The sequence below is a fragment of the Chiloscyllium plagiosum genome, unplaced genomic scaffold (assembly GCF_037043375.1).
Source record: "Chiloscyllium plagiosum isolate Xiang-an unplaced genomic scaffold, Cpla_swu_hap1 HiC_scaffold_6, whole genome shotgun sequence".
NCBI lineage: Eukaryota > Metazoa > Chordata > Chondrichthyes > Orectolobiformes > Hemiscylliidae > Chiloscyllium > Chiloscyllium plagiosum.
This window is the reverse complement of record NW_028270144.1, coordinates 63,375,136-63,400,563: the sequence shown is the minus strand read 5'-3', so window position 1 is coordinate 63,400,563 and position 25,428 is coordinate 63,375,136. Positions and strand designations below refer to the sequence as shown.

The 25,428-nt window shown below is 38.8% G+C and overlaps 1 protein-coding gene across 20 annotated transcripts in view; it reads right to left on the bottom strand.

Annotated features, from left to right (window-relative positions):
- Positions 1 to 2,885: 2,885 nt before the first annotated feature.
- LOC122550608 (phosphatidylinositol-binding clathrin assembly protein) overlaps positions 2,886 to 25,428 on the bottom strand; it is a 161,692-nt gene continuing 139,149 nt past the window's right edge. For 18 of the 20 annotated variants that reach the window (XM_043691581.2, XM_043691586.2, XM_043691582.2 and 15 more), the window contains 4 exons: positions 21,564 to 21,623; positions 19,588 to 19,692; positions 12,646 to 12,748; positions 5,732 to 11,808 (listed from right to left, as the gene is read on the bottom strand). In XM_043691581.2, coding sequence (XP_043547516.1) covers positions 12,656 to 12,748; positions 19,588 to 19,692; positions 21,564 to 21,623 — 258 coding nt within the window. In that variant the 3' untranslated portion in view covers positions 5,732 to 11,808; positions 12,646 to 12,655. Of the gene's footprint in view, positions 3,153 to 5,731; positions 11,809 to 12,645; positions 12,749 to 19,587; positions 19,693 to 21,563; positions 21,624 to 25,428 lie in introns of those variants that run through there. The other 2 variants (XM_043691589.2, XM_043691590.2) reach the window with 2 other exon arrangements.

Here is a 25,428-nt window from a genome sequence, read left to right as displayed (position 1 = left end):
TAACCTTCTTGTGGCAACCCATTAGTAACGCTGTTTTTGTGCATAATCTTTTGCAGGCCTCACAGCTACCATCCAGCTTAGCAGTGATCAAATGTTCAGCTCACAGTGGGGCCGCTGACAGAATCGCCAAGTGCAACATGCAGTAGACACCCCTGCCAAGCAGGCAGTGTTACACCCAGCTTTCCTGGTCCCACAGCAACACTTAGTTACAAAAAGTATGACACAAGTATGCCAGACCTGGATGAGATACATAACTTACGGGGGAGGGGGAAACGACCCTGCAGAGGAACGCAGACTATGGCCACAGATGGGGTGCTCTCTTGATCTTCATACCAAATTGTGAATGTGCCCTGCGGGACAGGTCTGGGTTCCTTCTTTGCTTTTACCAATCTCGGTGGATTACATACATAACTGTACACACCTAGGCAAGGAGGGAATGGTCAGCTACAGACCTGGTGGCACCCTGATTCCCAGAAAATGGCTAAGAAACGAGCCAAAGCATGCTTGATCTGCAAAACAACAAATGCTGGAAAAAGAGATGCCTTATGGATCTGGGACTACCCCCTTGCCTGCTGGCTCTTTTAATTGCCTACAACTAGATTTTATGGAACTACCCAAGGTCATAAGTATTGTTTAGTAATAGATATCTTCAGTGGATGGATTGAGGCAATCCTGACAACTGACATGGTTGCTACAGTGGTAAAAATATTAATGAGGGAAATAATTCCGAGCTATGGACTCCCAGAGACAATAAGTTCAGACAATGGTCCACACTTCCGGGCTAAAATTAATCAGTGGATCTGCAGGGAACTAGCAATAAAACAACAATTCCATTGCACTCACCAACTAAAGGTGGAACGAGCAAATGGCACCTTAAAAAAAATAAGTTGACAAAGTTAAAGCAGGAAACAGGCCTAAACTATTTGAAGTTCCAACCCTTGGCTCTGTCCCATATGAGAGGAAGTGAGGACTGCAGATGCTGGAGATCAGAGCTGAAAATGTGTTGCTGGAAAAGTGCAGGTCAGGCAGCATCCAAAGAGCAGGAGAATCGACGATTCGGGCATGAGCCCTTCTTCAGGAATGAGGAGAGTGTGCCAAGCAGGCTAAGAAAAAAGTTAGGGAGGAGGGACCTGGGGGAGGGGCATTGGAAATGCGATAGGTGGAAGGAGGTCAAGGTGAGGGTGATAGGCCGGAGTGGGGTAGGGGCGGAGAGGTCAGGAAGAAGATTGCAGGTGAGGAAGGTGGTGCTGAGTTCGAGGGTTGGGACCGAGACAAGGTGGGGGAGGGGAAATAAGGAAACTGGAGAAGTCTGAGTTCATCCCTTGTGGTTGGAGGGTTTCTAGGCGGAAGATGAGGTGCTCTTCCTCCAGCCATCGTGTTGCTATGCTCTGGCGATGGAGGAGTCCAAGGACCTGCATGTCCTTGGTGGAGTGGGAGGGGGAATTGAAGTGTTGAGCCACGGGGTGGTTGGGTTGGTTGGTGCGGGTGTCCCAGAGGTGTTCTCTGAAACGTTCCGCAAGTAATCGGCCTGTCTCCCCAATACAGAGGAGGCCACATCGAGTGCAGCAGATGCAGTAAATGATGTGTGTGGAGGTGCAGGTGAATTTGTGGCGGATATGGAAGGATCACTTGGGGCTTTGGAGGGAAGTAAGGGGAGAGGTGTGGGCACAAGTTTTGCATTTCTTGCGGTTGCAGGGGAAGGTGCCGGGAGTGGAGGTTGGGGTTGGTGGGGGGTGTGGACCTGACGAGGGAGTCATGGAGGGAGTGGTCTTTTCGGAACACTGATAGGGGAGGGGAGGGAAATATATCCCTGGTGGTGGGGTCTGTTTGGAGGTGGCGGAAATGGTGACGGATGATATAATATATATGGAGGTTGGTGGTATGATAGATGAGGACCAATGGGGTTTTGTCCTGGTGGTGATTGGAGGGGCGGGACTCAAGGGCGGAGGAGCAGGAAGTGGAGGAGATGCGGTGGGAAATTGCGGTCTTTGAAGAAGGAGGCCATCTGGGTTGTACAGTATTGGAACTGGTCCTCCTGGGAGCAGATGCGGCGCAGACGAAGGAATTGGGAATATGGGATGGCGTTTTTACAGGGGGCAAGGTGGGAGGAGGTGTAGTCTAGGTAGCTGTGGGAGTCAGTCGGTTTACAGTAAAATGTCACAGTAAAATGTAACACTTCAACCCCAGGGCATCAATGTGGATTTCAACAGTTTCCTCATTTCCCCTTCCCCCACCTCATCCTAGTTTCTAACCTCCAGTAACTCGACCTGTCCGGACTTGTCCGACCTGCCCAGCTCATTTTCCACCTATCCACTCCACCCTCTCTTCCCTGACCTATCACCTTCATCTCCTTCCCCACCTACCTATTGTACTCTATGCTACTCTCTCCCCACCCCCACCCTCCTCTAGCTTATCTCTCCATGCTTCAGGCTCTCTGCCTTTATTCCTGATGAAGGGCTTTTGCCCGAAACGTCGATTTTGCCTGTCCTCGGATGCTGCCTGAATTGCTGTGCTCTTCCAGCACCACTAATCCAGAGTAAAATGTCCATGTTGATTCGGTTGCCCGAGATAGAAATGGAGAGGTCTAGGAAGGGGAGGGAGGAGTCTGAGACGGTCCAGGTAAATTTGAGGTCGGGGTGGAAGGTGTTGGTGGGCTGTTTTTCCTGGAGCATCAGAGGCTGAGGGATGACCTTAGAGGTTTATTAAATCATGCAGGAAATGGATAGTGTAAACAGACAAGATCTTTTCTCTGGGATGGGGGAGTTCAGAACTAGAGGACATAGGTTTAGGGTGAGAGGGGAAAGATTTAAAGGGGACCTCAAGGGGTCTGTTTCCATGCTGTGCATCTCTATGACTCTAAATAACACAATGATGGCAGGGCAAACAATATATTATAGCCAAAACATTTCACACATACAACACAATGCAAATTCGCTCATTATGCAAGTGCTTTTAATAATCACACATTCTGCTTTCTAAAATGTAGGCCCAAACTGCTCACACTGCTTCAGGTTCTGAATACATCATAAGTGTTCATGTGCATCACAACTGGATTCTTCCCCTTCTACACCATATTACTCTCCAGCCTAGAAGAGATGTCCTTAACAAACACAGAATGCTGGAGAAAGTCAGGTCAGGAGGTCTAGCAGCATCTGTGGAGAACAAAGCAGAAACAGTGAGTTCAGTATGATTTGTTCTGACGAGATCTTACAGGACTCAACTTTAACTTGGCTTCATTCTCCAGATGCTGCCTAAAATGCTGAGTTTCTCCAGCATTCTATGTTTGCTTGAGATTTACAGCATTTGTGATATTTTGCTTTTATAAGAGATGACCATAAACTTGGCATCAGGTTGCTAATAGCTTTAAAAGGAGTCAAGCTTCATAAAATATTATCTAGTCACCGAAACTACACTGCTCCTTAAATTAAGTTCCTTTCTTACTCCCGCCATCAAGACACCATGGTCTGTTTGCTAATAGAACATTAAAGTGCACTATTGGCTCCTCCGCCCTTGGTTTCACAGGGCAGTGCAACATCAATCTGAAGTCCCTCTATCCTACACTATTCCATTTCATCCATATGTTTATTCAATAGCAATTTAAAAGCCCTTAAAATTGGCAAGTCTACTACTGTTGCAGGCAGGGCATTCCACACCCCTACTAGAGTAAAGAAACTACCTCTGACATCTATCCTATATCTATCACCCCTCAATTTAAAGCTATGTCCCCTTGTGCTAGCCATCAACAGAGGAAAAGAGCTCTCACTGTCCACCCTATCCAACCCTCTGATTATATGTCTCAGCCTTCTTTTAATGATAACAGCCTCAAGTCCCTCAGCCTTTCCCAGTGAGACTTTCCCTCCATACCAGGCAACATTCTGGTAAATCTCCTCTGAACCCTTTCCAAAGCTTCCAATCCTTCCTATAATGCAGTGACCAAAACTGTATGCAGTACTCCAAGTGCAACCACACCAGTGTTTTGTACAGCTGCAACATTACCTCGTGGCTCAAACTCAAACCCTCTACTAATAAAAGCTAACACACCAAATGATTTCTTAACAACCCTATCAAGCTGGATGGCAACTTTCAGAGATCTATATACATGGACACCAAGGTCTCTATGTTCATCTACACTCTCATGAATCTTACTATTAGCCCACTACTCTTTATTCCTGTTGCTCCTTCCAAAGTGGAATCACCTTACACTTTTCCACATTAAACTCCATTTGCCACCTCGCAGCCCAGCTCTGCAGCATATCTATGTCCCTCTGCAAACTGCAACATCCTTCGGCAACATCCACAATTCTACCAACATTCGTGTCATCCGCAAATGTGCTAACCCATCCTCCTACGGCCTCATCTAGGTCATTTATAAAAATGACAAACAGCAGTGGCCCCAAAACAGATCCTTGTGGTACATCACTAGTAACTGAACTCCAGGATGAACATTTCCCATCAAACACCACCTTCTGTCTTTTTTCAGCTAGCCAATTTCTGATCCAAAGTGCTAAAATCAGCTAATAATCTCTTCAGTTCTCTCTGAGCCTCCTCTGTGGCAACCTTCGGGGCCCATACCTATTTGCAGTCATACTCCTGTTGCTGGCCATAGGCCAAAATGGATAGATCTAGTTTGAAGGACTGCAACAGTCTCCTAGATTAAAGTGCAAAAGTAAGCAACTCCTAATACCTCACTATGTAAAAATCAGACTCCAGCTAATGAACCCAAATAAAAAATACCCAAGCTGCCATCAACACTGCTGTCCAGCAACTCTACATGTACAGTCATAACACATCATTTGCCCTGTCATAGTTTTATTTACCCAACTTGGTTAAGTTTAGAAATGTCACTCATTGTTGACTACTATCTAGTCGAATTACCTATCGTAAGTATTTTTTTAAATTTGGAATATATAATCTTTCATGCTTTGTGTAGAGGAATAACATTTTAAAAGTCAAATAACCGAACATATACCTGAACACTTAATTAGTGTAAATCAGTGCTGAAAATCCCCTAAATCAGCTTCTTGCCACAATAATTAACACCTCCTAGGCAACACCACTTTCAATCAACTGACAACTTTTTCTTAATCCAATTTGCAATTTTAAAATTCTGCTCATCTAAATTATACCTTGAGCAAAATTTACCAGTTTCACACCTGTATCAAATCCCCAAAATCCACTTACTACACAACACAATTACTTTCTTTGTCTTCATTGTATTCCCACTCACCCAAAAAGTTTTAGAATTTTAGCCTTTAATCTCTTAATTTTTTTATATTTTCTGTGAATGTGAGTCACTGCTCCTGTATTGAGCTCAAAGTTGCCACAGGTTTGAGTTTGTAAAGATAATTTATTGTTTTGCAATCAGATGATCTCATCAGTAATTGTCTTAAATTTTATTTAATAAACAATTAAATAAAATTCAAGGGAAATTATACTTAAACAAATATAATTAAATAAAATTCAAGGGAAATTATATTTAAACAAACAGTTCAGATGTCAAAAAATAAACCTGATTCACTAGAACAAAAAGTTCTAGTATAAAATATGAAGACACAAGAATCAAAGGAAATCACTGTTCTCAAGATGTAAATGAGATTTCCTCATTCTGGATTATCTCAAATTACAAAATAAAATACTGAGATAGTAATACGTGTTCTCCTCAATGTTTCAACTTCTTGCACAAAATCCTGATATGCTCAGGATTTTCAAAAGTTTCATTTACACCACAGGCCTTAGGAAACATGTCTGGCTTTATTTTTTTTTTGTAAATCCACAGGTGATGCAAAAGTATGAGAAATCTGCATCCAAATATCAATTACAATGAGTTTTTTATATTCGGTAAAGAATTTATAGTATACATTTCAAAATGGCCAACGAATACAGTGAGATTTAAGGCAATAATCCAAACCCAGTGCATGCTAAAGTATTTCCACTTCAAGGTTGTGAAAAATACATTGAATTGAATAGTGCACTGCTCCCATATCTATGGAACTTCCTCCTTTATGACAGCATAAAACAGTAAGAAAACATAAATGTATAAAAAGATCAAATATGTATTTATATAGCATATTATAATCTCGCTCAGATGCATGCCAAAGAATAATATTGCTTTCTCATTGAAAAGGCAGAATGTATGATTTGATTTTTCATTTAGAGTGGTCTATAGCAGTTTAGTGGTTGGGTGAAGATCACACAAAGCTGCATTGTCAACTTGGATCAGAATTGTTCTTATATGCAAATAGAATTGTTACAATAAATACAGGAACAATTTAACTGGTCAGCATACCCTCCCGACTTCTAAAGTTGCGTTTTGTACATGTTCATTGAGGTGCTTAAACTTATTGTTACTATCCCTTCACTTTGGTTATTGATAAATGTTTCATTATTACTGTATAATCTGCAGAACAGAAAAGACCTTTTATGCGATAGGAGACCATGGTTAATGATGACATCATCAAGGAAATGAATGAAGGAATCAAGAGCTCAAAGTATTCTTCCAATTTTAGCTTGGGAAGTCTAAGGAGGAAGTATAATTCTATTTGATTGTAATTTCATGAGATCGGGGAAGAAATATATTTGTACGAATATCATAAGAGAGCAACATTAGGCTTGGATATGATGCCTCATGTTTGAGTTGTCTGTCAGAATTTGCACTTTGCTCATACACAAAGAATGACTGATTAAAATAGTGACAATATCCAGAGGAATCATACGCCCAGCACGAATCAATTCCTCTGAAGCACACCAAAATGATGCCATGATTAAACATACACATTATGCTCAAAAGGAATAAGTATTAAAATCTTATGATTTACAAATGAGAGCCTTTCATTACCTTGACTGCAACAAGCAATTATCAAAGCTGTATAATTCAATGCTGAAACTTTTAAAATTTTAGTGAAAAGGTAATCACCCTGAAGTGTTATTGGTTTTCTACAAATGTTGCTTGATCTGAATATTTCCAGCATTTCTATTCTTTTTCTTAACCTTGTTCAATAAGCTCCAACATGTTATAGTCAAAGTCAAATGCATTTGCTTATTACCATCTTTTGAAATACTCTTTTCTCTCATTTATCAAGAAAAACATTTCTAAAACAACACTCTACAAATGTTTAAACCATAGTGTCATAAACTAAAAACCAGCAAGTTTTGTGCAATGCACCTCTACATTCCATCTTTGGGAGACTGATAAACAAGATAAAATAGGCACCAGGCAATTTTGTTCAACAGCCACTCAAATTTGACTGCAGGATCACAAAGATTTTGCTCTTAATTAAATAAAATATTTAGTCTAGTACAGTACAAAAATCAGATAGGACTTTAAATGTTGAGCAAATATTAAGACTTTAAAACAATAAAATTATTTCATCCATCTCTACATCAATTTAGGCAGTCAAGGTGCTTCTTCTTTGGGCACTTACAAAGTCTCTCTGACTTCAATTAACACATATCTGCAACAAAGCATTTTCCTTCTCCAATGAAAAATGATGTTTTGGCAGGAAACCAAAGGAATCAGTCCTTGCGTTTTTAGTCCTCCATGTCAATTTTCAGCTGGAATATTGAGAAGGTGGAGAGATGTTGGAGCTTGAATTGTAAATATTGAACAATAAGAACCTTGATTTTAAACTGATTGTGGGATGAGAGGAGATACGAGACAGTCTCAACTTGATAAGTTGGATCAGATGATTTTGAATTTGTGCCAAGGCAGAATTTCATGAGTGGAACTTTGTGCAACTGTTTTATTAATAATTAATCCAATATAGAAAATTATGGAATAATCTAATGTCAAGTTTCACTCTATTAGTGCCATACACACTAACTTCCACAGATATGCAAATAATTAATAAGCAATAAGCAGCATTGAAGTCTGAAAAATAGTAATATTATTTCAGTAATAAGTCTGTTAATCTGGAGAAGCTGGAATTTAATATTGCCACGCAAAGGTTAAATTGAAACTGTGCTGGTAATATTACACATGAATATACCATGAATGGGAGGAGAAGAACAAACATTTCCCCACGTTTTGCCAAGTAGCCTTGGTACTGGTTCTTGGATAGCACTTAATCTGTGTCCTGCCAAGGAGTAGGGCAGATTGGAGTAAAGGTTTAAACAAAGAAAAAGTCAAATACAGATTTGATCACATTATGCTCAGTTCTAAAGAATAGTATAACTTATATCAAATTGCTCACATCAGCAGTGTCACATGCAAAACATCAAATTTTATCCATACATGTGATTTGCTTACACTTCTGGGAAATACTTTTACCACTGTCAGTTTCCAACTCAAAAGGAGTAAAATTTAACTAAATTGGTCAACAAGTTAGTCTGCAGTCAAACTGCAGCAACATAGATTATTGTTTGGCTGCAGGCCATTAAACTACAGCTAGTGGAGTGAGAAGAGGTGACTGAACTATAATAAAACGACCATAGGAGGAAGGAGTACTGCAGTAATGTAAACATATTTATCGCCTCATGCCTGTTCTCCATTCTGTTAGATCATTGCTGGCCTGGGCCCAACTCCATTTAACCATCTTTCATAATCTAACTAAGTAAATATTTAGAATTAGAATTAGAATCCTTACGTGTGGAAACAGGCCCTTTGGCCCAACAAGTCCACACCGATCCTCCGAAGAGTATCCCACCCAGACCCATTCCCCTACATTTACCCCTGACTCATGCACCTAACCTATACATTCCTGAACATTATGGGCAATTTAGCACAGCAAATTCACCTAACCTGCACATCTTTGGATTGGGGGAGGATACCGGAGCACCCAGAGGAAACCTACGTAGACACGGGGAGAATGTGCAAACTCCACATAGATAGTTGCCAGAGGCTGGAATCGGACCCGGGTCCCTGGTGTTGTGAGGCAGCAGTGCTAACCACTGAGTCATCTTGCTGCCCCTTAGCCCTGAAAAATTTAATTGACCCAACATCTGTACCCATTTGGAGAAGGAACCTTCAGGTTTTCACTAAATTTGAATGGAAAACCTATTTCCTAATTTCACTTGTCAATAGCTTAGCTGGAACTTCAAACCTTTGAAATTGCATTCAAGCCCCGAAACAGAGAAAATTATTTGTCTTTAACTACCTACTGAAATCTCTTTATAAATTAACCCGAAACGCATTAACCCAATAGAATACAATCGAAGTTTTTGTATCTCACCCTCAACTTTAGCCCTTTAAATTCATTTACCATTCTGGCATATTTATGCATAGTCCCTCCCCAAGGTCTTTCACTAGTTTGTGCTCACAAACAAATGTTGCACTCTATATGAAAGAGTTCAAGCAAGTTTCTATGCAACTGACACAATCTCATCTCTTTCCTTTTGAGATTAAAGCCAACATTCTACTTGCCTTATTGTTACATTTTGTACCACAGCATTAACATTTGGTAAACACTGCATATGAACACTCAATCTTTTTGCCCCTTAATTGTTACTATACATGGACCAAAGAAGAAAATATTGTGGATTTATCTTGCTTCAATCCAAACTGGATGGCACCTCATGAACAAATGCCACAGAATTGGCGAAACAATGCTTTCCTCTCTAAAATTTCTCATAATTCTTAACCTCATGTCACCTGCAAACCTGATACAGGATTTCCTGTGCCCTCATCTAAGGCACAAAAATGAGGTCTCAGGGTAGATCATTATGAAACATTACATCACACCATGCCATAAATAAACCATTCTAATTTCTGTGAATCATATCAATCAGCTAATTCATAATCAATGTCACAAGGTGAATACCAATCATTGTACTCTCACTGTTAGTACTAATTTTGTAATTAACCGTACCAAATTCTCTCTGTATGCCCATGTAAGCAATATTCATGAAATGATCCTTTTCACCATATTAATGGCTTAAAAAATTCAGCAAGATTAGTTGGTCATGCCTTATTTGGCGAAAAACTCATAACCTAATTGCCCTGAAGCAGAATTGCCCCAAGATATGTCCAGAAATCACAAGGTTAAGAATGCAACATGTTTGTACAACTGTCTTAAGTGATTTCAATACAGTATTTTAAGTTGAAATATTTACTAACATTTTTTCATTTCTGTTAATCAATATCAACTGACATCTGATATATTTGTGGCAAATACAAGTGCCCTATTAAAAAAAAATCACAAACAAATAGAATCACTGACATTACTGATGTCCTTTTTTTCTGATGAATCCTGAGCAACTTCTTTGAAGAGTTAAAAATTTTGAAGATCTGTACAAGTGGTCAGATAATGTCTGGTAGCAAAGCCTTTCCACCGATGAAAAAGATCAAGGTGACATAACAGCTTACCTACAACAGTTTTTTTTAAATTAAGTAATGCAGAGCTATTATATCCATGCACAGGATATATTGGAATCAAGAGATGTAACTTGGACCTAATTGGTAACAAAATGTCAGTGAAAGCTGCTCTTTATTTGAAAATCCACCAAATTTTCTCCTAACATACATTTTTTTCATTTAAACAAAATATATTCTGCAAAGACAATGCAGCAAAATTTTGCAAAGTTTGTGTACCGAATTGCCTTAAGCTCAAGCTATCCTTCACACCAGTAATATGAACAGAGTTCATGTTATATACAGTGAGCACCGATCAACAGTGCTTTGTGTTACATTTTATCTTGCTTTACTTTTAAAAAATTTCTACACAGAAACTATTCCCTCATATCCAACTTTGTGTAAACAAGTCTTCTCAGAACCAACCAAGTGAAGACACCATGTGTGGACATTTAAACAAATATTTGAAGTGTTCTGAGATCTGCATATGATTTGGAGTCCTATGGAGGTAGAGGATCTTTGTGAACTGAAGGCAATTCTTTACATTCTAGTCAGGAAAGGCAGCATTAAACTCGGATGTAAAATAATGACATGCTGAGCATAGAAAGGCCTTCCCATTTATGCTAATGCCAAAATACAAAAGTAGTAGTTTGCAAGTCAATAACTGTTCCATTGCAAAATCCTAGGCACAGAATTAACTACATTGATTAATACATTATTCATCCTAAATCCCATACAAATGCAAGATTGTGAATCTGCTTACAAATAATTGTACAAGGGATAAGTAAACTTGAGTTGTAGAATATTTAGTGCTCCATCTTTCAATTAACTGCATTTTCCATTCAAACCCATGTTTTCATCTAACTGATGAAGCATGCACATTCACATTAATCCTTACAGAAAGCATCTGATGCAATATTGTTACTTAATCTGACAGTCATAAATAAATACAAACATAGTACACAAGGAATGTCTACTGCAAACTTGAATAAAAAGTAAAATTCTGAATTAATAATTTTAGCATGATTATTCTGTGAAGGTGAAAGAAAAATTGATACTTGGTGTACATACAAAAGTTACATAATTTACTGCTGCTTTTCAAAGAATACCTCACCAAATCCTGATAATTTACAATCCAGCAGCTCTTAGCCACAAATCTTATTGTTTTTTTCAAGCTGTCAATTCTGAATCAATAGAAGTTTCACTCAGCATGAGAACATATTACTTGATGTACAGGGTATTGTACGGCATTATTGGTTGGAACAATTTAATATCATGATTGAATCAGTCATCAGCCAAACAAAATAAGCCTTTCCACTTGCTGCTGAAGTTGATACATCAACATTGGCTTTCCAATGAACCTTTCATCTTGGTCATTCTGCAATCTTGTTTATTATCCATATTGAGAACATCCTTATGGAAGATAGTTTCACAAACAGCGAGTATTTCGCAAGAATAAAAGTTGCTGCTTAGCACTTATCTTCTTGGAATGGTTCCGTTTGATGCCATTACATAAAGTGTATCTGGAAAAGATGACAGAATTGAAATAACAGGGCAAACAAGATTTATATATGGTAAAACATTAATTTCAGGTTTCTTTGAAAACCACAAGCTACTCTAAAAGGATAAATTCTTCACTAAAAATCAATTTTCAACAATAAATCAGTTTTTATTTACAAGTTAGGGATACTCAATTCACAACATAGTTTAGCCTGGCAATTTGTGAAAGTAGTATGTAAAAAGCTTCAGAAAGGGACAACCCACCCAAACCTCCAATCCTATCCCCGAAAAAAAAGTACAGTGAGAACTTCAGACTTCTTATTAATAATAGATGTTAAAGTGATTATGGATGTATTATTGATTTAAAAAAACAATACAAATCCAAGTAACAAATTTTGTCTGTTAATCTTTCAATAGATGAAAAGTGACACCATTGTATTAAGGAGTTACTGAGTGTATTTGAAAGCCTGTTTTTTGTATAATTTTGTACGTGGATTTGAAACTTGTTCCGATTGGAGGAGCAGTGGAAAAGTAAACAAACCAACATTTAAATACACTGACAGAGTCTTATTGTCAGAATTAATTTGTTGACCTCCTAATACCACACAAAAAACTACATGCTAATCAAAGTATTAACAAACCATACACAAAAGAAACTAATATTATAAATTTCTGTAAAGCACAACTACATCATGATATCCATACAACAAGAAGGCTGTTTTAACATACTTGATGTGAGATAACCGAATACTATAACAAAACTGTTACAGCTGGCTTCGTCTGATGGCTTTAAGGTGCTTGCTCTGAACAGTGCTTAATACAGAAAACACGAAGATACACACTTATTACTCCATGAATACCTTGTCTGTTCTACAAGAAATCCTTGAGAGAGAGCTCTGCAAACGGATCCTTTCCAGGAGCTCTAGGAGAACTTTGATTAGAAGGGCTTGAGGCTGTAGGCAACTATGTCAGAAAGTGAAGAAAGAAAGTGAAAGCAGAAAATGCGAAGAATAGGACATGAGAATTCAGCGACAGCAGTGCAGAGCTGTCATTTTAGCAATAAAGTCACGTTCTGCAAGGATTCAAATTTTGAGCAAGCATAGATACACAGATTAACTTTCAAAATTCATATTGCAATTTAGGAACTTCAGGTTTTAGCCGTTAGAAACTAATCTTTGATTTGAGAAAAAGGTGTTTGCAAAGGAGTAGATAAAATTTAACTGAACTATTACAGTAAAACACATGCGGCACATTCATTTCCTAACTAAATCTAGTCAAAGCTGCACCTGTAGACACCTCAAATTTAACATTTGACAATTTCAAGTATATAATTTTAGGTAGAAGTCTAAATGATGGATTTCTATACTAAATTAGATTTTCCAAAAGAGGAAAGGGGAACTAAACAGCACAGTTATGCACCATGCTAGGAAAATCATTGAGTGCAATATTGAACGGAAGAAAAAGACACAAAAAGCCATAAAAGAAAAGGATCTTAGAACAGAGAATGCAAAGAGTGCAGAAAGAGGCACTTGGCCCATCAATTCTGCACTGACCCTCCGAACAGTATCCTACCTACACCCATGCCCCACCCTATCCCCATACTGCTTTTACTGCAGCATTTCTGGTCTGCACATCCCTGGACACTACAGGACAATTGAGCATGGCCAATTCATCTACCCAGCAGATCTTTGGATTGCAGGAAGATCCCAGAGCATCCAGTGGAAACCCACACAGATGTTGGGAGAACATGCAAATTCCACACAAACTTCAAAGAATCAAATCCAAGTTCGTGGTGCTAAGAGGCAGCAATGCTAACCACTGTGCCAACGTGCCACCTTAAAACTCAATTAAATTCGGAAGAAAATTTCAGAGAATGTAGGGTCTATGTGTGTGAAAATAAAATAGTTGTAAAGTTAAGGCAAACACAAGTCAGGATTGTAGGTGGGTTGCAGGACTGGTGGAGCTTTGATATTGAAGGGATTATGGGAGAGACCATTTAGTAATGTAAACACGGGGACTGCAGTTTAATATTAAAGTGTCATGAGTCAGGTTTAAAGAAAACTGATTTTCAGAGAATGGAGGGGTGCAGTGCAGCATTAAAAAAAAAATGTCATGTCACAAAGGGACTGAACATTTTGAATGCTTGGGTGGGGGTGGGGGTGCAGATGGAGTTCATGGTAAAGTCACTGAATTTCTTGCATAGTACAAAGACCACGGCTTCAATTTTGATAATGTCTAACTGAGGAAATTGCAGCTCATCTAAAACTGACAAAAGAAGAAGAGGCATCCAAAGAGGTAGTGGAACAACACAGTTAAAGTGCCATCAGTCTAGTGTGGAAGCTGACCATTTTGGATGATGGTGAAAAGGTTCAGTTCTTTGGTGAAAAGTGAGGGAGCAAAGAATAGATTCTGGAGGGACTCTAGTCAACAATGCAAGGGCAAGGGAAAGTTGGAAGAGAAGAAATGGACTAATTTTGGATTTGATAGACCATGTAGTCTCATTAACCTGAACAACACAGAGGCGAAGTGAAGGTGTAGTTGATCAGACTAAGGACTGCCAAGGAAATACAACAGAGTCATCATCGCAGAGGATGCTATTTACAACTTTAGGGCAATAATTAGGGATCTCAATAGACAATGATTACAGTATGAAGTTGTGGGAAAGATCTGGTTGTCTAAGTTTGCTCGCTGTGCTGGTAGATTTGTTCTCAGATGTTTCATCACCATGCTAGGTAACATCATCAGAGACTCTCTGATGAAGCGCTGGTGTTCTGTCCCGCTTGCTATTCATCTGCCTTGGTCTGTTGTGGTGGGTGATATCACTTCTGGTTCTTTTTCTGAGAGGTTGGTAAATGGGGTCCAAATCAATGTGTGTGTTAATGGAGTTCTGAGAGAAATTGAGAACTCAGATGCTGGAGATTAGAGTCGAGAGTGTGGTGCTGGAAACACAGCAGGTCAGGCAGCATCAGAGTAACAGGTGAATCGACATTTCAGGCATAAGCCTTTCATCAGGAATGAGGCTTATGGGTCGGGGCTGGGAGATAAATGGGAGGGGGAAGGTAGCTCAGAAAGTGATAGAAGGATGAAGGTGAGGGAGAACATGATAGGTCTTGGTGGGTGGGGGAGTGATGGTCAGGTCCGGAGGGTGGAGCCAATATCAGAAATTTACCTGTACCTCTACCAATGTCATCTACTGCACCCGTTGATCCTGGTATGGTCTCCTCTACATTGAGGAGACAGGGTGCCTTGTTGCGGATCGTTTCAGAGAACATCTCTGGGACACCCACACCTACCAACCCCACCGACCCGTGGCTGAACACTTCATGCAAGTCCTGGCCTCCTCCACTGCCAAACCATTACCACCTGATGCCTGGAGGAAGAACGCCTTATATTCCGCCTTGGGACCCTGCAACCACACTGGATAAATATAGATTTCAACAGCTTTGTCATTTCCCCTCCCCCCACATTATCCCAATCCCAAGCCTCCAACTATACACTGCCCTCCAGACCCTTCCATCATTGCCCCCTCTGACCTATCACCTTCTCCCTCACCTTCATCCACCTATAGCTTTCTGAGCTACCTTCTCCCAAACCCTACCCTCTCCCATTTATCTCTCAGCTCCAACCCACAAGCCTCATTCCCAGTGAAGGTCTTATGCCTGAAACGTTGATTCTCCTGCTCCTCTGATACTGCCTGATCTGCTGTGCTTTTCTAGCACCACACTCTCGACCCTTAATGGAGTTCCAGTTTGAATGCCAGGTCACTAAGAATTCCTGTGAATGTCTTTGTTTAGCCTGCCCCAGAATGGATGCATTGTCCCAGTCGAACTGGTGTTCCTCTTTGTCTGTGTGTATGGATACTAGATGGCTAGTTTCCTGCCCATCTGTCCAATGTAATGTTTGTTGCAGTCTTTGCAAGGTATTTTGTATATGACATTTGTTCTGTTGTTGGTATGGGGTCCTTTAAACTCATTAGCAGCTGTTTCACTGTGGTGGTAGGTTTGTAGGCTGTGGGCCTAGGGCTTGGAGTATTCTAGTCAGCATTTCAAGAGATGTCTTTAATGTATGGCAGGCTGGCTAGAGTTTCTGGGCGTGTTGTGTCTTCTTGTTTAGATCTGTTGTGTAGGAATTACTACCAGCTCAGTGAGCAAAGTTACAACCTGATCCATAACCTGAACTACAAATCTTCTCCAAAATCACATTTACAAACTATTCTAATGAGGTAACTAGGAAGAGAAATTGAGTGATCAATGAGGTAGCAGGATTGCTTCATAGAATAAGTGGCGATTCAAAGCTACCATGTATTCCACACAATTCACTTGTTCTTATCTTGACAGGTATCTAAGTTTATCTGTGAAAAGTAACTGATCACAATACAATACATTATAATACAATATAAAATCTTCGGTTGATTACTTTCCAGAATTGAGAGAAACTTCTTTAGAACTTTTTTCCCAGGTTTGGTCAAGTTCCATAGCAGTGCAAGTTTTATGTAGTTTAAGAAGGGAATTAAATTTTGCATTTGATTATTTTAGTTCCATATTTTAATCACAAATTGAGGAAGAGACTACAAAGCAGCATTTTAAGAGTGCTGATCTTCAAGACAAAACCATAGTTACAATTCTTTGAGGAATGTGTTCACCATTTACAAAGTACATCAACAGAACCCAATAACTTAAACAAAATGTATCGCAGTCTACATAGAAACCCAAAGGCACTGTATGAAGAAACGCAAGATTAGAAACTTGCATTCAACACAATATGAAACCCGAAATGTCCAATACAATAACCAAAATTCTGACCAGAGCAACAAGTATAGATGCATGGAGAAAAAAAAAAGGATTAAACAAAATATTCATGCTAATTAAGACTCAAAACTTAGTTTAAACTTTAAGCAAATCAAAGTGCAGTTCAAATCATAAATGTACAAAGCTAATGATCGCGTATTCTGTGACTACTAAATGGACTTTATATCTAAGTATTGCTTTGTGTATTACCACATAGCTATGAGAAATCGTTGGATCAGTGTTAAATATCACGATTGGGGCAATGCGCTGAAAATCAAGCTGCAGTATTGTTGTAACTGTCACAAACATGTAAAGCTTTAATCAAATTATTCTGAGTCTACAATTTACTCAACTGAAACTCAGGTTCAAAGAAAATACTCACCATGTTCACAAAAACATTGTTTAATACAAACAAATTGTATTTAACCATCAATAATTAGGAAGCACCAATTGCTAACTTATAACTTTACAACTTGAACTCAGTTCCTTCTTAAATTTTCCCCTTCACATTCAGATTGACATACAAAAGGAGACAGGTCCTAGATATTAAGTCTGAAAAACAAATGAGGGGAACATTGTTTGATAGCACCAGTCTACATCACAAGATTCAACAACTTTCTTTCTCTTCCTTTCAATTCCTTTTTACTTTTTTGCTGTCAACGCCATTATTTGTGCACTGGTGCTCTCTTTCATTCAATTACTGAGAATGCATCCTTTAACTGTCATTAAAGCCAGTTTGTTCCTCCTTTAATTGGGGATTTTCAGAGAAAGACAAGTTGAAGACTGCGAGCCATTACAGGAGACTTTTACTGCCTCTACACAGGAGAGACAGACAGACAGCTTTTTTATCCTTTCCCTTTATAGGCTAGGTGTTTCTAATCTTGTACTGGCTCTACACAAACTAGATCACCTGGTCAGGCGCCAGTCAGAATGTTATCATCAAGCAGTTATTTTCCTCAGCTCAGAACCCACTGGCTCTTGCTGTCTACTATTGATAGGATTCCTGAAGAAGGGCTTATGCCCGAAACGTCGATTCTCCTGTTCCCTGGATGCTGCGCTTTTCCAGCAACACATCTCCGTCTACTATTGATAACACTGTTATAAGGAATGCAACATTGTACACAGTAAACATGATCTCCAACATGCAGCCATCTCCTTACTCAGTCTCCTTGGTTTTAAGTAGTACCATTCTTCATAGGTCACAGTTCAAAAATAAAACAAAACTTGGTAAAAGGGGGGGCATTTTCAGGACGGCAATCTCTAACTAGTTGAATATCACAGGAATCTGTGCTGAGGTCACAATTATTTACAATGTACGTTAGTGATTTGGATGAGAAAAGTGAACGTACTACAGTCAATTTTGTTGATAACACAAGAGAAGGTAGGAAGGCATGTGATGGTGATGACTCGAGCGTCTGGTGAGGGATATAGGCTGGTTAAGCGAATGGGCGAAAACTTGACAGATGGACTACAATATTGGAAAAGGTGAGATTATGAACAATAGATGTGATTATTATTTAAATGAATAAAGACTGTAGAAGGCTACAGCACAGAGATTTGAGAGTCCTTGTCCATAAATCTCAAAAAGCTAACATACACATTCAGAAAGTAATAGAGAAGACAAATGGAATTGGCCTTTACTTCAAAGGGAATCAAGTATAAAAATATAGAAGTCTTGCTAATAAAATGCCTTGTTCTTGTCACAAGATCTTACTTACATCCTTTTATGAATCAACGCTCCCTAAAATAGCAGCAGCTACCCACTCTAACTCCAACAAGAAAACTACCTTACTTGTTATGCACTATTTATATGCAGCCATGAATCTGAAGGCATGTTATTTTTCACTTGTGTAGAGTTGATATACAAACGATTAATTCTAGTGTTACTATATCTGGGGAGACTTCATTTTAGTGATCAGACATGGCATGTACATGCATGCAAAGGAACAAGTGTCAGACAGCTCTAGCCACTACCAAATATCTGAGTGCTTAATATCAGGATTTTATCCAGAGCAGATTCTTGGTTTTGTGTAGAATTAACTTTCCCCTTCCCTTACAGGTTCATTCCTTTAGAAGCAGAAGAAGATCTACCCATGAATTATTTATGTCTCCATCAATGCTGTCTGACTGCTATTTGCAGCATTTTCTGATTACACGTTTTTGAACACAAAAGCACAAAGTTTAAAGACTTTCATAATACACATGAACTGAAACATAAAAGTCTGTGGTTTTCATGAACAAAAACTATAAAACTATAGAACATGATCCTCTGTGGTTAGAAATTCCAGAATTTTACGTGTAAGAATGAAATTTGACATGTTCAATCACTAAACTATTCACAAAGTCGGAACTGAGATACTGATAATTAATCGCCATCATAGAATCCCTACAATGTGGAAGCAGGCCATTCGGTACATTGAGTTCACACTGACCCTCTGAACAGCATTCCACCTAAAATCACCACCCTATCCTATCCCTATAACCCTGCATCTCCCATGGTTAATCTATCTTGCCTGCACATCCTTGGACATTACGGGCAATTCAGCATGGCCAATCCACCTAACATGCACATCTTTGGACTGTGACAGGAAACCAGAGCATGTGGAGGAAACACACGCAGACACAAGGAGAAGGTGCAACCTCTACACAGACAGTCGCACAAGGCTGGAATCGAACCTGGGTCCCTTGTGCTGCGAGGTAGCAGTGCTAACCACTGAGCCACTAAGTCACCTAAATTGCTAAAACAAAATTAATTTATGCACTGGTTTTAAACTGTTAATTCTATTTCTACTAACATTGAGAAAGAAAAATGTGGCTAATTATTACAAATCTGTATTAAACTAACATGGTGTTCATGACAAATGTAAATCTAAACCTCACAGTAATCCTATTTGGTCATTTACATTTAGAGATCTAAAATATAATACTCTAATAGAAGCACCACAATTTAACGATCAATGGAATAGTCAAATGTATCAAATTATTAGACAACTTAGAAAGAAATTGCTAAAATACCTGTGCTCCAGGTACAGAACTGAAAGGGTTTGATGGTCTCATGGCTGGTTGGGTGTACATCATTGTTTGTTGCGTCATCATAGGCATAGTTCCCATTGCAGGGGGCTAGTGAATAAAAAAGTTTCAAGAAACTATTTCAAAGACAATTTTCTCCCACAACTAGATATATCAAAAAACTTAAATGCCACAGCACTTAATAATACATTAGAGTCAATGAGTTATAGAGCACAGAAAGACCCTTTGACCCAACTTGTCCATGCAAACCAGGGTTCCTAAACTGAACGTGCCCCATTTGTCTGCATTTGGCCCATATTCCTCAAAGTCTTTCCTGTCCTTGCCTGTTCAAATGTCATTTAAAAGACATTGTACTCACCTTCCCCACTTCCCTCTGCCAGCTCATTCCATATACACACCAAGTGGAAAAAGTTGCCCTTCAGGCCCTTGTTAAGTCTTTGTTCTCTCACCTTAAAGCTATTCACTCTAATTTTGTGAAAAAAAACATAATTTTGACTATTCACCTTATCTGTTCCTCTCATGATTTTATAAACCTCTAAGGTCACCTGTCAGTTCCAACAAAAAAGCGCCAGCCTATTCAGCTTCTCCTTATAACTCAAACCCTCCAGTCTCTATCATCCTTGTAAATCTTTTGTTGCACCCTTTCCAGTTTAATTACATCCCTACTACAGCAGGGTGACAAGGATTGTACACTATACTGCAAACGTAGCCTTACCAATGACTTGTACAGCCGTAACGTGATATCCCAACTCCTGAACTCAATGGTCTGACCAATGCAGGCAAGTGTGCCAACACTTCCTTCACCACCTTGTCTCCCAATATGCCATTTTCAAAGAACAATGTACCTGCATCCTTTGATCTCTCTGTTTGACAACACTCCTAAGTCCTGCCCTGGTTTGTCTTACCAAAACGCAATATCTCCAATTTACCTAAATTAAATTCCATTTGCAATTCTTTGGTCCACTAGTCCAGCCATCAAGATCCTGTTATGCTATTGGATAACCCCTTTCACTGTACATTACTCCACCAATTTTGATGTCATCTGAAAACTTACTAACTATATTCTCATCCAAACAGTTTACATAAATGAACGAATAATAGTGGGCTCAATTGTTTACAACTTTAATATGATAAATACACAACGCACAGAGGCCTTTTTTATTTTCAAAGTTGTGGAAGATTCCCTTTCTGAATTACTAAGTTGATATAGATATGAATACATACATACATACATCCATACATTCTCCAATCTCTCAAATACAGTACTCACGGTTTCACAACACTTCACTACAAATAATATATAACTTACTGGTTAATATGCTAATTTGGCCAACTCAAACTACCTCCGACAGAAGTTGGTATGCAATAGTTTTTGGTATATGACTAATGTTCCCAAAGAAGGGATATTTGTATATAAGTTTAAGAATAGCAGATCACATCAAAATGCCATAATTTAGCTGAATACAGTTGGTTATGATAGAACATGATAGGTCCGTTTTTGTGCGATCTCGCGTGAAGAAAATCGTGCAATAGCCATGTCTTTTAAACTAATGGACCCGGAATCGCCTTATAGCCAATAAAGTTAAGGAAAGCTCGCATTCTACAACTATGTTCTAAGTCCTTCAATCACATTGAAGCAAAGTCACGTTGAAGAAACATGCATTACAGCAGAACCAACTGTACTGCACTACTTAGAATGGTATAAAAATTAAATGGAAATACTTTGGTGACATAACAATCTTGGAAATTTGATTTGTCCATTATGACCAAGTTGGAGGAAGAATAAAGATGAGTACCTGACAGTAATAACATCTCCCTTGGTGAACTCAGCTACATGAAATCAAGTAAAGAATTCTACATGATGCAAACATTAATAATTGGTTACAGGTAAGATTCCCATGAATTTTCCCATAAAAGATAAAATTATTCAATTAAATTTACATTTTGTTTGACATACATACCATGCCATATCCCATCACTGCTGTTGGTGTTGTCGCTGGGTAAGCCATTATGGGGGGAGCCTAAGAAAGATAATTTGAACTCATAAAAGCAAACAGCATTTATAATTAATTACTACTATAGATAAAAAGAACAAAGTCTCCAAACAGCTTTGAAATTTAAAGAGTCATGCAACTATCTGATCAATACATAACAGTGTGCAAACCGAGAACTTGCATTGGTGTAGAACATTTTTGCACGTCTCAAAAATATCCAAGCAGCTTATACAGAATACATTATTGGAATAGCAATCACTTATCTGGTCAGCAAATCCAACATGTTAAATTGGCAGAAATTGTGACTTAAATATTGAAGAGTACATAACATTTAGGAAGGACAGGTATCAGAAAAGATCGAGGGCTGGCTGCACTATTAAGTGATATCATTAGCACATTAGAGAGAGATGACCCAAATTCAGGAAACCTGGATATAGAAGAGTTTTGGGTAGAGATGTGAAATGATATGGCAAGAAGTCACTTATGGGAATGGTGGACAGGCTCCTCATTGTACAACTGTGTGGTGACAGAGTTTAAAGAAAAAAAAGGAGCTTGTAAGAAATACACATCAATGGTCATGCATCTGTTTTCTTCAAGTGATGGTCAAAAATAGCCAAGATGAGGAATTCACTCTATGTTTTCATGATAGTTCCTTAAAACAGTACATGTGGGGCTGACCACAGAGCAAGCTATACTAGCTGAAGTGACCTAGCAAATTAGACATATAGATGGGTCAAGAGAAACACTGAAGGGAATATTTCAGAACATATGGAATAGATACAGTATATACCAACAAAAAAGAAAAAAATCAAAAGGGAAGACCCATAATCTGGTTAACTAAAAGGGCTAAAGATAATATAAAACTTAAAGCAAAAAAAAAACCACTCTGAAATGTGCAAAGATATATACTAACAATCAATTTAGGAACTATCAGTCCGGCGCTCAGTGTAATACAGTGCCTTGTCTTATGCACTGCCAGGTTGGGTTATCCATTCATTGAGGATGGGGATTTTGGTGGAGCCTCCTTTGAATTTTTAATTGTCCATCACCATTCACAACTGGATGTAGCGGGACTGAAGAGCTTCAATTTGATCTGCTGGTTTTGGAATAGCTTGACCCTGCCTGCCAGCTGCTGCTTTAATTGTTTGGCATCCAACTAGTCCTGTTTTGTGGCTTAATGGTATTGGAGGAATGGAGAATGTGACAGGCCATGAGGTTGGAGATTGTGCTCGTGTTCAGTACAATTCTACTACTGATGGCCCACAGTGGCTCATGAATGCCCAGTTTGGAGTTGTTATATCTATTCAAAGTCTATCCCCTTTTGCACAGCATTACTGCCACAAAATACAATGAAGAGCATCCTCAAGGATGGTCACTCCTATTGATACTATCATGGACAGATACATCTGCAGCAAGTAGATTAGTGAGGATGAGGTCAGGTATATTTTACCCTTGTTACTCCCCTCACCACCTGCTGCAGACAGAGTTTAGCAACAGTGTACTTTAGGACTTGAGCAGTTTGGTCATTAGGGCTGAACATCTCTTGGTATACAGAATGAGAAGAAGGTGCTGAGTTGCTAGGCCATCATTGGCATGATACAGCAAGAACCATCAACTGTCAACCTTGGTGTGCAGTCAAGGCAGCTGGACTGACAGGAAAGGTTGTTTTCAGGGGATTGCAAAGTCTGGCATTCTTCTTAACATTTTTTACTCCCCTGCATTAAACAAGTAGTATTTGCCAAGTTTGTACTCCTTCATTCATAGTTCTCTCATCTGAAATCAGCATCAAATAAGGCTATGAAGTGCCTGAAAGCATATCTAGCAGATCTGGCCCATGTATATTGTGGAATACCCAACAACCTGACAGACTATAACATGCGTAATTGGTAGCACTGCATAATCAAGGCAGAGACATATAATGATGCATGTATCATAGCAACCTAAATACGCCAGTGGTGTCTAAATGTGTCATCAATTCATGAATTTAACAACTAATGCAATTGAGTTCAGTTTCAAATGGTATCACACACTTAAGGAGATGGCATTGCCATGGGATCCCATCTTCACCTAGGTCTTGCTGACATCTTCATTTCTTACGAGAAGCAAGTCTACAAGAAATGACGACTAAATTCATAACTCTTAAATACTTCCGACATATAGATACACACACTGTATAGTTGAATCTATAGCAGCAACAAAGTTTCTTTGTGTAACTTAATAAACTTCATCCTATGCTGAAGGTGACCACTGAAGTGCAGACCTTGCCTCAACGTCACGATTGAGAAATCTAACAACAGGTTCTCTAATATCCACTAAAAGTCTATGTTAACTGGTCAATATATACATTGAAAATCCTACAGTTCCAAGTGCTACAAGATCTATCTTATTGGCAAGCTCTACTACATTGAGCTCTATAAAGTCAATGCGAATCAAATTTTGAGCATGGAAATGATGTATGGGAAAAAAAATTCCAGCTATTTCAGCAGTTAATGGAAATCTGAAGTTTGTTAAAGGGACAATGTTGGTTCAGGCAACAATTTAATTGGGAAAAATCAATTTGGGAATAGCACAACAGAAAGCAACAAGGCTGCTTCCTAAACCAAATAGAAATTGGAATGAAGAAACTGAAACCTACAAAATATACAAAAGAGCTGCTCGAAGCAAAATGTTAAAACAGCTGTGGTATTGACAGAGGACTTGGCAGGGTAGATGCACAGAGGCTGTTCCTCTTGTGGGAGAGTCTAGGACCAGTGAGCATAATCTTAGGTTTCAAAATCCTCCGGTTTGGACAGAGATAAGGAGAAATATGTTCTCTCAGGCAGTCATGAGTCATTGGGCTTCTTAACCACAGTAGCTGGGTCAATAAGGATATTCATGGCTAAGATAAACAGATCTCTAAGCAGTAAAACGTATAATGGCATAATCAGGAAAGTGGAGTTGAGGCTTATCAGATCAGTAATGATCTCACTGAATGACAGAGCAAAGTCGATGAGCTGAATGATCTACCTCTGCTTCTATATTTTATGTTCTGATTCTACTGTACCAAAGCTCCTCTGGTGACAGCTGTTCTGCAAGAAAAGTTAAGCAGACGCACCAGGGAAAAACAAAATAATGGAGAAGGAGCATAAAAAATAGAAACTTGCTTAAAAAAAATACATTAAAGAGGTAGTTGCCTAATATTCACTCTCATTCAAATCAACATGCAAATATCCTATGGCACGTGAAAACAAGTGACAACATATTATTTTATTGAAAGTTCCAAACTTTGTCTGCATTCAACGTCCACACATGCAAAGATACTATACAGTATTAACACTTTAAAATGCAGCATTCAAGCACATGTTCTCCTGTTTCGATAATAGCCGCTTATACCGTCAGGTTAAGTAAAACTTGAATTATTACAACTGAATAGGGATTAGTTGAAATGTCCAAATAGCCACTTTATCTGGGAGGAAAACAATGAAACTCAACCAATATGACTTCTTCAGAAGAGAAATGTTGAAGAAGTCACCTCAGTAAACTTAGTTTCTCCCACTAGAGACTGCTCGACCTGCCAAATTATATCAGCACTTTGTTTTCATTTCAGAGCTTCAGCATCTGCAGTATTTTGCTTTTAATGAAGCTCAAATTGGTTATATCAATATTAATAGCTGAAATTTTTCTTCAGCTGCTATCAAACAGATTTGTGTGTCACAAATATGGTTCATAACATTAGTTCTTTTTGCTATAGGATCCACATCCATTAAATAAAGTTTTATGTATCAAAGTATTTAGTCATCCAAAAATACAGCTAGGAAACAGGTTAACTGAGTCTGTCAGCTGTGTTTTTTCT